The sequence below is a fragment of the Sinohyriopsis cumingii genome, chromosome 8, assembly GCF_028554795.1.
Source record: "Sinohyriopsis cumingii isolate HCF-2022 chromosome 8, ASM2855479v2, whole genome shotgun sequence".
NCBI lineage: Eukaryota > Metazoa > Mollusca > Bivalvia > Unionida > Unionidae > Sinohyriopsis > Sinohyriopsis cumingii.
In genome coordinates this window covers 64,121,119-64,133,881 of record NC_142968.1, presented here as the reverse complement: position 1 = coordinate 64,133,881, position 12,763 = coordinate 64,121,119, and the positions used below count along the sequence as shown (strand labels likewise).

Below are 12,763 nucleotides of genomic sequence, written 5' to 3'. Positions count from 1 at the left end.
GAAATTTTTCTCTGACAATTATTAACTTGATGACAGAGTCTGAAAAAATACATGTACATTATCTTTAAAGGTTTAAAACCTTTCTGTTGATCTGTAACCATCATGTAGCCATACTCAACAATTCAAAACATTTAAGTCTTTTTGTTTCAGTACCAATTTGCTACCGGTATAAACTGTTGTGTCACTGTCTTGGTGCATAGAACTTTGCACGCTATTTTGTGACTGCAATATGACTTTCTTTTTAATCAATCAATAAATTTCTACATAATTTTGAATCTATTAAACCATATATACATACTGGAATATTGCACCAATTTCTGAATGAGTTTATATCATTTCTCTCCAATTTGAAATCTTTTTCTGTCAGACAAGTTTAACCAACATTACTACAAGTATAGGGTTTCACATATAAAACTGTTCAAACAACTCGGAACATACATATCTCATGTCCACATCAAAATAACTCTTTTTTTAATCACATATTTTCTGCATAACGTATGAGAGAGAGAGAGAGAGAGACAGACAGACAGAGAGGTTCTAAGTTGTTCTGAAGGCAGCCTACTCCAAACTCATACCTGCCTATACAATCTTATGCTGAATTTATATGCATGCATACAAACCCCAGAATCACACCTCAATCATGTACTGCATTAATTTTCAATCTATCTGATGACTTCTCTACCTCCACACTCATTACCCTTATCTGCATGTCAATCTACAATTACTAATTTGTTAATTACCTCAATATTTTAAATACCAGTGAAACAGATGGCACTGAAAAGGATAATGCCAGTCTGACCCAAAACTAAAAGTGAAACCTCAAGATCAGCCACATATAACTGTAGGTAACGTAGATCACAGTATATGAATCTAAAACTATGTTTCACATCTCAAACAAAATGCATAAATACTTTTTATTCAACATGTTTTAAAAATGAACCAAAAGTTTGTAGAAAATACTCTATTTTACAAGATTAATTATGCAGCCACGTTTGACAATATCGCTTTCCCTCTGCATAGATTAAATTTAGTCCCTACTCGTGCAAGTTCTTAAAAGTTAAAGAAAAAAAATGTTTATATTACACAATAGATACCAAAAGCCATCACAAATTTATATAATGTACATACATTCTAGATACAAAAATACATATAACCCAAGAACACAGTCACATACCTCAAAACCTACTGCAGTATCATTTATTGTACATCAGTGAATCAAAGCAGACATAATTCTATAGCCATTTTCCCTAAATAATACAAAAATCATAAAATTACAAAACCCTTTCTGCATCATATCAGGGCAACAAAATTTGCCTCAGTAAATCATTTACAATACTTATTCTAATTTCAGCCTATTTCTAATTTAGGTAGCCTTTCCAGCCTATTTCTAATTTAGGCAGCCTTTTCAACCTATTTCTAATTTAGGTGGCCTTTTCAGCCTATTTGTAATTTAGGTGGCCTTTTCAGCCTATTTGTAATTTAGTGGCATTTTCTGCCTATTTCTACTTTATGTGACCTTTTTAGCCTATTTCAAATTTTGTGTCCTTTCTAATTTAGGTAGCCTTTTCAGTCTATTTCAAATAATAAGTGGCTTTTTCAGTGCAGTTCTAATCTGGGTGGCCTTTTCAGCTTATTTCCTAATTTGGGTGGCCTTTTCAGTCTATTTCCTAATTTGGGTGACCTTTTCAGTCTATTTCCTAATTTGGGTGGCCTTTTCAGCTTATTTCCTAATTTGGGTGGCCTTTTCACTCTATTTCCTAATTTGGAAGTGCCGGTATAAGTGGCTTTTTTCAGTGCAGTTCTAATTTGGGTAGCCTTTTCAGCTTATTTCCTAATTTGGGTGGCCTTTTCAGTCTATTTCCTAATTCGGGTGACCTTTTCAGTCTATTTCCTAATTTGGGTGGCCTTTTCAGCTTATTTCCTAATTTGGGTGGCCTTTTCACTCTATTTCCTAATTTGGAAGTGCTGGTATTATACAGTTTAAATTTTTGAGAAGAAAGCTTTAAAGGTGTAAAGTGTCAAAGATCAACATTTTTAGGTGCAAAAAAAAATCATACCTAAACACCTACATTTACATACGCTACCTAATAACAAGAACAACTTATTATGGTGATTCTTTTTTTTAAATTTTTTATTTAAACAATGCAATCTGAGTTTTCGGTCACCACACTATCAAGAAAATGCCTTATCCACTGAATTACCTGGGCAAAGGATTATCTTGGTTTTATTTGTAGGATAATTAAGATCAAAATGTATTAACCTTCTACATATTCAACACCTTGACAGAAAGCATCCTGATAGAAATCACCTTGCCAGATTTCCAGTGATTATAAATGATGGTTAGGACAATAGACTGAAGCTGATTTAATGTCTGGGAACAAGGGAAAAAAATGTATCAAACATGTCATTTTTATATTTGTATTATAGTTATTTTGAAAATAAGATAAAATAAGATGAACATAAACTCATTCTGTATTTCATATTGTATAATTTTAAATATGAATTATCATTCTCAATGATCACAACAAGCACACACATTCTTCCTGAAGGATTATGATGGAAAAATGGCTTACAAGCTTGAAACAACGTTTCTTTGAAATATAATGCTACTTATAAAATTGTCTGTTGCTGTACATCAATTTCCAAAGTTATATAATATAGTTCAATGAAGGTTTGCCAGTTGGCTTGATCACTAACTCAACCTTATGCAATGTACAACACCAAACACTCATCAACGTTGGTTTTTTAAAAATACTGATGCCACATTTTGATATGAAAACCATTCATACATTAAGAAATGAATTAACATGAAAATAGCCAACTAAAACAATACTCTTTCACAGAGATCTCAGCATAGATGGCTATAGATTTTTTTTATACTATTCTTTTTATTTTTGCAAGAAAATGTTAAATTTGGCAGCGCCTTTATCACAGGAAATCTGATCAAGTGCTATCTAGAATAAGTATGGTACATCCGAGTTCTATCATTCAAATATACATCTGCTATTAAAAATGTATCTATTCACTATACTGTTATAGAAGAAACTTTCTTAGGGGCTTAAGATACATTTTCCCCAAAAGTCTATGCATAGTTAAAAACAATTTTTAAAATTTATTTCTCATATTTTGTCAATGCAGTATTTACAACGTTACATATTTTTCACAAGTCAAAATACAGATTTACCTTCTAAAACAATTCTGGATCACTTCATCTTACATGAGATTTACTAATTATAAGTAAAACACAAAAACAATTATCTGCCAATAACAAAACTGGATCTGTATTGGAAGAAATAAATATCATGCTGTTTTTCTTGAGACTGACAAGCCTACGTTTATGCCAAGTTGCTTAACATGCTTGTTTACTTAAAGGTCACTGGCCACATATATTGTACAAACGTGTGATGTTATTATAGTTATAAACAAAATGCATTGGTTATGTATGCACACCATAAAAATGTTTAATTAGACTTAAAACTCTGCTTTATAAAATAAAAAAATGATTTGGCAATCTCCATAAACAATCGGTAGTTTCCACGTGCCAAAACCGGATATGACATACATTTATCCCTTCTATTCAACCTAGCCATTCAAGTGCTTAATTTCCCCACATAAATGTCTTTGTGATATAGCGTACGATTGTGCTTTTGTACAGTAAATATGGTGCACTGTGTTGCATATGGATGTAACCAAAAGAGTGATGATGGGAAAAAGTGTTCTTTCTTTTTCCGAAAAACCATGTTACCAGAAAAAAGTGTTTAATCTGTGGGATAGAATTGGGGAGGGATGGGAAAGTAGTATTATTTATGCCAGATTATAATGAATTTGGCCCAAAGACAAAATTCGGCAAAATTCAAAATACAATTCGGCCAAACTTAACAATAGTTTGTACATTCTTTTTCTTCAACAAAAAAGTAGATGCTATGTAAGATAGGTGTTAGGAAAAAAACACTAAATTTAAACAGTCTGTTTTGATATTCTTTGAAAGAAAATAATCGTATTTCGTAACATACATATTTCTGAGAAAAAACACAAACTGACATATCTTACTTGTTCTAATTAAAATATTTATATACATTTTTTATGCTAAAAAATATATGCATCCTCACAACGACATTCTCAATTTAAGTCTTCAGGTCAAATTATCAATAATCATTTATAAAATCCTTTGGATTCTTTACGTGTGCCGATTTTGTTCTATTTTTTAATAAAGTCTGCTGACACAGGGAAGCCAGCATTGATTCTTTTTACCTGTATTAATGGGAATTTTCAAAATAAATTGAAACAATGGAACAGTTTTGAAAGCGACACAATCTAGTGCATCGTGCATGCATACCAATATAAGGCTGAACAGTAAATGAGTTTTCATTAGTTTCATGTAAAATATTCCCTATCCATAGTTTATAGTGTTTTATTTTTTGACAACAAGAAGCATGTACTTCGTCTTGTAGGGATAAATGTGCGTCATTTCTGGTTGCATCCTCTATAGGTGGGAAATCATAACTAAGGGGAAGTAACATAGTTGTATACTTCTATTTTGAGTAATTAAATTATTTCTTCTTTACACTTGATAATTATTTTGTTCTATTTGTGCGAGTATAACTGTTTTTAATCATGTAATGCAAATCTGATATAAATAGGAAAATGTTGGAGTATGGCCAGTGACCTTTAAAATACAGTCTGCTAGAAAAAAAGTAAAATAAAACAAACCAAGTTAGCAACCAATCATCAAATTCAGACAAATGTTAAGATACTTTTTACTATATATAGTAATATCTATATTCATCCATATTCCTTCATACTTCAAGATGTTAAGTTCCACAAATACTGTGCCCTGGATTTACAATATTCTATTCCAACTTTACAATGTACAGATCAAGCTGGAGAATCTTAGTAAATATTTGGAATGTATGATAACATAAACTGTACAATTAAGTCTATACTAATATTTACTTAATTACTGTTTCTGGTTACTGGTATAATACTATAATAAGGCATATATATGGGTATGGAACACTCAAGAATACATAATTCTGGGCTGGTTATGGTTAAAGACTAATTATTTTTATGAAGTAAATTTAGTTATATGTACAAGATATGGGATATGGATAGAACTTAAAAGAAAACTGCAAAACAATTACAAACAAATGAAGTTTACCCACATCTCTGATAAACATACTGTCTTTACAGTTTTAGTGATTCCAGTTTAACTGAAATTTTGTTTTGCATGAGATATTACTTCTGTGAAGTAACAATACCACTGTCAGATTAATACCCTGTTCATTTAAGACCATCTAAATGCCACAATTTGTTTTCTTCTGAAAACCCAATAATACTAGTGGAGCTAAAAAAACAGAAAACAAAGATAAATTATTTTCTCCCTGTGATGATGTCACTGAAGACTTAGCAATATAGTACCAAGCAACCTCTGTGACCTTGACCATGAACTTTAAGCCATGTTATCTTGCTTTTTTCAATTCAAGAATAGATAATTGATACAGAACATGATGTGCTCTTTTTGCAACAAATCTCACAGAAGAAACAAAAAGAGATAAGACAAAACCCAGAATTAACAAGAGAACCACTGAATTTGTGCATGCATTCCAGTAAACATCAGAAAAGAAAAAATATGAACTAAAAAAAAAATATGGAAAAGGAGAATGGAATTTTACATCACTGAAATCAAACTTTTTGTATATTCAAACCTCCGTTCTGAAATATTATGCTGAAGGGTTTTACAAACTAACTGGACTCAAGTTCTTAATCTGAACAAAGAAATATAAAAGGTAGTAAATCAATAAGTCTACATAATCACATGAATTATCAGTAAATCTACATAATTTGCCACACAAATGTACCACATTAATTATCAGTAAGTCTACAAAATGTATGACATGAATTATCAGCAAGTGTACATAATGTACCACATGAATTACCAGCAAGTGTACATAATGTACCACATGAATTACCAGCAAGTGTACATAGTGTACCACATGAATTATCAGCAAGTGTACATAATGTACCACATTAATTATCAGTAAGTCTACAAAATGTACAACATGAATTATCAGCAAGTGTACATAATGTACCACATGAATTACCAGCAAGTGTACATAATGTACCACATGAATTACCAGCAAGTGTACATAGTGTACCACATGAATTATCAGCAAGTGTACATAATGTACCACATTAATTATCAGTAAGTCTACAAAATGTACAACATGAATTATCAGCAAGTGTACATAATGTACCATATGAATTACCAGTAAGCGTACATAATGTACCACATGAATTACCAGTAAGTGTACATAATGTACCATATGAATTACCAGTAAGTGTACATAATGTGCCACATGAATTACCAGTAAGTGTACATAATGTACCACATGAATTACCAGTAAGTGTACATAATGTACCACATGAATTACCAGTAAGTGTACATAATTTACCATATGAATTACCAGTAAGTGTACATAATGTACCACATGAATTACCAGTAAGTTTATATAATGTACCCCATGAATTACCAGTAAGTGTACATAATGTGCCACATGAATTACCAGTAAGTGTACATAATGTACCACATGAATTACCAGTAAGTGTACATAATGTGCCACATGAATTACCAGTAAGTGTACATAATGTACCACATGAATTACCAGTAAGTGTACATAATGTACCCCATGAATTACCAGTAAGTGAACATAATGTGCCACATGAATTACCAGTAAGTGAACCTACTATGCCTACTGGCACCATTAAACAGGGTTTTGAAAGATTTCTAAAACTTAAGTAACATATAATAAAACCAAATATAATTCTGATATACATAATAAGTCATATACTGTGTTTACAATACAAATGCAAGTTGCACTGGATGAATCTGAAATATCTTAAGAGAAAATAGTGACTGTAAAATGAATCATGAACAGTGCCATGGAAAAGTTAAAGACACAAAAAGTTTTCCCGTATCACCGTATGTACATGCTTTTCAGGTGGGACAAACTGAAAATGTAGACCCCGTTTTGCTATTGCATAATGCATTGGTAGACCAGAATCTGTTTCATCTGTTCCACTGATTACTCCTAACAAACTGCATATAATCATATCTGCCAGCATATAACAATATCTATGCAGTTGGAGCCAACTTATATTGAGTGTATTTGGTATATAAAATACAATAGGTCATACTGAAAATGGGTAAAACAATATGACCGTACCACAGAACATCTGATGAGGATATAAAATATAATTTGATGCCTGACTGACAGTCAACTATAGGCAACCTGCAACATCAGCATCTAACTTTTTCAATTTAGTTGCAGATACTGAAATTTTCTCAAGAAAAAAATGCATTTTTCTTTCATTAATGAAGACAAAACATCAGCTTTTTCTGTGCTGTTAAATAACCAAATCAAGAATGACATTTGGCATAAATGAATTGCTGTAAAAAGTGGTATCCACCACTCTGACAGTAAAACCAACATTAGATGCATGAGGTTTCATCTCATCTTTAGAACCATAGTTACAAATAAGCAAGACATTGGAATTCCTCACAAAATAATGCAAATGTCTTCTTTAAGACAAAGAATTAAACACTGTATGATGAAAATATAATTGCATAGATTTTAATCAAAATTTACCATCAGAAAATACCATTCATACTTACTCTACAAGTTATACTGGCTGCCATGTATAACTATCATGTGCTAAAAAATGGTGTTAAACCCAAAGCAACAACCATCATCCATCAGAAACAATCAAATCTATTTAGTATTAGAATATCTAATCAAACTTGCCCTAATGGTAAACTATGTAAAGCCGACACCTGGTCTCAATGACCATTCAGTATTCCCTCACAAAATGTCCCCTGTAAAAGCCATGTTTCTGCCATTTGATAGAGAGTGGTTTCTTTCTTCCTAAAGTAACACTTTAACCATGTAAATAAAGCATTCTGTTTTCCTGAGAAAGGAACTGTTTTATTATAAACATGTCATGTGAATTTATATGAAAACCAACTGTGTCTCAGTAATTGCCAATTTATCCTCTTGACTTTAAACTACTAATCTCTCCCTTGCTAATTTAAGAATTTGAATACTGATGTCATTGTTTAGCAATTTATTGTTGAAGTAAACACTCAAAGTAAATTACCATCAATGGGGGAGGGTATGTGCCGATCATCGTATTCATAAAAAATATTGAGAACTAATTTTTCACCAAATTTGCTTTTTTTAAAATAAATCTGATGGATAACAATTCCTATAAATACTTAAGAAAACTAGTAGTTTGGGAAACAAGATTACAATAAACTCTTCCTACATACTCTTTATAATGCAAAAGTCCAATTTAGCTTTCGAACGCTGCTCATTTCTGTCTGACAAGTGGATTATTTGAATTTAACCCCCCCCACTTATCTATTATTGCAGTATAGAATGTCTGGATAAATCCAAATGCATTTTTGTCCAAGAAAAATGAGCAGCAATGTACGTACCATGTCTTCATTCAATTCTCATGCATGTTTGAGATCAAAATATTAACTGGTATTTATTCATTAGCTTGCTTTTTTAAATTCAAGAATAGATAACTGATCACACTACAGTCAGTATTTAAGATATTCCATTAATTTAAACCTTTCAAGGTCTACTACATCAGATTATACAATAAAAAAGAACTGTGGATGGAAACGACTGAGAGACTATTTGGTGACCAATAACAAAACATACAACACAAACTGTGTCCAGTTTCCACCTCTAGAATTCATATAAATTTAAGTAAAATAAACCCAATGGTAAATGCCCAGTAAATTAAATGTCATATTGGTTTCAATGACCAGCTGAAGCATCGGGTCAATCTATCACAATGTAAATGTGGTTATAGTCCAGACTCCAGCCAGTGTGCAGATTCAATAATATTATGCCAAAAATTACTCTTATTGGTATTAATTGTCACAGACTACTCTTAGTTATTTTATTAACAAAATTTTGAACTTCTAACAAGCACATGGCAGTGTTTGTATATATTATTTAAGAATGGTATGCTTTTGAATAAATACATTTCTACTGTATTATTGTGCTATTTTGATTCAGTTGGTTTAGTTTTGTGGGTTCAATGCCATTTTTCATATATGATAGATTATATATGCCATTCCGTATATCTGGTGGAGGAATCCTGGGAAGAACCATAACTGCAAAGACCAAGCTGAGACTCAAACCCATGCTAAATGAGATGTCAGTGATCTGTAAAGGTGAATGCTTTAGGCTACTTGGTCATCAAGGGCCTAAATTTAAATTTGAAAGACCTGTTATATTTTTTAAGGATTGTCTAGGAACTAACTAGACCTGCCTTTGAGCAGGTGTTTACAGAAAAAGCCCTCCCCATAAAAGATGCAGTGTAAATCGATTTTTTTAAAATAAATTTTATAATTGGGGAAATAACTTAATATGGACTAAACTGACACAGATGAACTTGTAGCATACACAAACTCATTAATGCAAATGCATGCCAAGTCTCTTGTGTAGTTCTGGAGACATTAACTGGACAAGGCTGTGATAGCAGGATGGAGAGACAGACAAAATTTGAAATAAAAATGGGGATAACTATCAAAAATGTTGATCATATGGTCTCCATTTTTTTCCAGGACACAATGTCTAGTCCCGTCACGATATAAAAGCCTCCAAATTAACATGAACATATCTCAAAAGGGTTTTTTAAACTATTTTATTTGCTAAGTTATTGTCATAAGGACTTAGTTTTCATGGATGTCCTAAAGTACTTTTCAGAAAGTATACATATGATGGCATGTGACTCTACAGGCATCTGTGTCTAAGAAAATGGTCGAGTAAACACAACCCCAAAACCTCAATGCTGAAAACAAAGTGGACAAATGTTTGGATGGACTTTTGGACAGGCATCATCAATTCATAAATCAGAATTGCTTTGTGATTTGGTCAAAAACTATCTACAATAAAAAAAATTCTGTTCAAGACCTCCAAACATGTAATAATCACAAGAATTCTATAGAGCTGGTGTCTGTAAAATGTTAATTTCACTTGCTTTGATAATAGGGATGCATGACTTTTAAGGGAAAAATGGAATTAATACACAAGATTTGCATGAAGGTTGACTATACCGATTCAACGAAAACCCATGATGCCTTTTGGATGCAATTGGATTTCATCTGTAAATATATTGTATCTATAGATGTGAGCCACACAAAAGTCTGTACAGAAATTAGAAGAATGATTGAATATCGATGTAGACCAGAACAGATGTATGGGTAGAAATCTGAAGAATGATTGAATATTGCCCACATACATATTACATGCATCCACAAATTGGTAAAGTATGTCTGATTATTTTTTTAAATGCTGTAACTATTCCAACGGCTACAAGGGAAAGTAAGTTTATACTAAAATCCAGCTCTCCTCAAAATAATCGCACTCTATATGTGACAATTTCCATTGGTTGTAAATTTAAATCCGCTGTAGTCTCAACCTCCTCTTCCTCATATAATAGGGACAAACTCATGGCTGTGGCCGATTTCACCTCTATCTCTTTAAAGACACTGGAAAGTGTAACCTGTTGAGAAAGCAATAATATCATCACATAAATTCTTATATACTGGTACACATGGAATACTCTTAACAATTTTTCAAATAAATGAGTTTTCTTATACCAAAAATACATGCCTGGGTACTCTGATTTATCAATGAGCTCAAAGGAAAATGATAACAACATTCCACATTGCATCGATGGGTGACAACTTCACACTGAAAAGTGCCTTCCTGGGTCCCAAGTATGTTCTCCTTGAACAGCCCTTAATAAAATTGACACCTTTATGATGTTCAATGTTTAGTTTTAAATTAAGTTACAGTGTATAATACAATACTTTTGATAATACGCATTAAAAGGTAACTAAAATCAGAATGAACTATTTCCTTTTACAACAGAGATAAATACTTGTTGACAAATTTCATAGCTAACCTTACCATAAAAGATGAGATCTGGTGACAAAAGGTTTGAACAATTCATTTTGGCACAATAATATCTATGTCACAGAAAAAGATTAAAATCAAAATATAGATCAAGTAAAGGTTTTTCTAACAAATATATTAATGTATGGAGATCAGTATAAATATTCTCATATAAAAAGAAAAATCAGAAGAAAACATCGATAAATCAAGTGCATTATTTAAAATAGGCAGAATATTTTTTTGAAGAAAAAATACTGACATGACAAAAAAGATTTAAATCACATTAAATAACAAATAACCAAGGATACTGAGAGCACTGCTACTGCATATAACAATGCAAAGGGAAATCATTTTCATGTCAATAATTTTTCACATAATATTTTTGTATATCAATCACAATGCTTGTTTTATACTAAAGCAGATCTGTGGACTTACTTTGCCATCTGCTGTCTGGCATGTCAGCCCTCTAGAGAAGAAATTGCAATCCACTCCTAATCTGTGCAAAATTAATGCTGATGTATCTTTGGGCACTGTTCTTACTGTTATATCATCATCCTTGTTTTGCATAGTTCTCAGATTTAGGAAATGAATATCACAGGGTAAATCAGTTCTGATGGCTGAGAATGTATGGTAGAGTGGAAACACCTCTTGTGTGTGGTAAGGCATAACAAACAGGGGATGAATTAAATGGAGAGAAGAAACTTGTCCCAGTAATGAAGGGAAGGCAGCATGTCTTGACTTCTCCTGAAAAGGAAAACAAAACCCAAACACAATCAACTATTCATTTATTAATCTCATTTCCAAAATGCATGTATATATTACAGATAGTGATACAAACTGGGAAGAAATACATTTTACAATAAACCTCTCCACCATATATGTGTATATTGCATTACTAAGAAACCTCCACTTGCTGAATTCGCATGACTTGAATCCATCCATTAATGCCATCCTTTTGTAATGTCACTTCTATCATTGCAGAAATATACTATAAGATTGGCTGAAACAATCTTAAATTTTTCTTTCTTTCTATCTTTCCTTTATATTACTTTTTATCAAACCTGCATTATGTACCTTAAGGGATAATTACTATGATATATAAGTAGCTAGAAAGAGACAGTTTTAATATTGCATTTAACTCACTCTAAAGAAAACATAAAATATTCCATAAAAAAAATGCCAACTCTGTGCTATTAAATCAAGACTCACGAGGAAAATCACCTCTGCTGAAATTTAGATGCAAAAACTTTTATAACAGAATTAAACACTACATTGATTTCTATGATTATTATCACATCAAAGAATGCTTCCATCAAGTATGACAGGAGGTTGAAAGGATAAGAAAATAAAAGAGTGAAAAATTATACACAAATACAAAAATGGAACTAAATATGTCCAATTAATAAATTTATAACCAAAACTGTTTCAACCTGAAAAAGAATAAGTTGAGTAAGTTTGAATGACCTTTGTCTTTTCTGCATGGACTCAAAAATGTACGATTTGAAAGATGCACTTTAAAGGAAACTAGTTTTGTTGTTAAAGCATCAATAAGACAGCATGAACATACAGGTATTGGAGTTTTCCTCTTCTCAAAGAGAAGCCAAAATTTGTTGGGTGTTCTTTTGTTGTCTTGCACTCCCTGGCCCAAACCGCGGCCATCATCCTGGGACAATGTACGATCCATCATCACCTCTATCGTTCCTGTAAGAAATATCAAAATTCCCATTAAAATTGCAAACATTCATAACCAATTTTTCTCAAATTCTTTCCACCATAGTCAGTGTCTG

General features: G+C 32.0%; 1 protein-coding gene across 2 annotated transcripts in view; it reads right to left on the bottom strand.

Annotated features, from left to right (window-relative positions):
• Positions 1 to 900: 900 nt before the first annotated feature.
• LOC149793686 (alpha-mannosidase 2-like) overlaps positions 901 to 12,763 on the bottom strand; it is an 84,602-nt gene continuing 72,739 nt past the window's right edge. Inside the window, exons 21-24 of one of the 2 annotated variants that reach the window (XR_016422871.1) lie at positions 12,544 to 12,677; positions 11,412 to 11,720; positions 1,682 to 10,581; positions 901 to 1,651 (exon numbers count right to left, since the gene is read on the bottom strand). Coding sequence is in view for 1 of the 2 variants with exons in the window: in XM_089967662.1 (XP_089823788.1) it covers positions 10,429 to 10,581; positions 11,412 to 11,720; positions 12,544 to 12,677 (596 nt within the window). In the remaining variant the exon portion in view is untranslated. Of the gene's footprint in view, positions 10,582 to 11,411; positions 11,721 to 12,543; positions 12,678 to 12,763 lie in introns of both variants that reach the window. The other variant, XM_089967662.1, reaches the window with a different exon arrangement.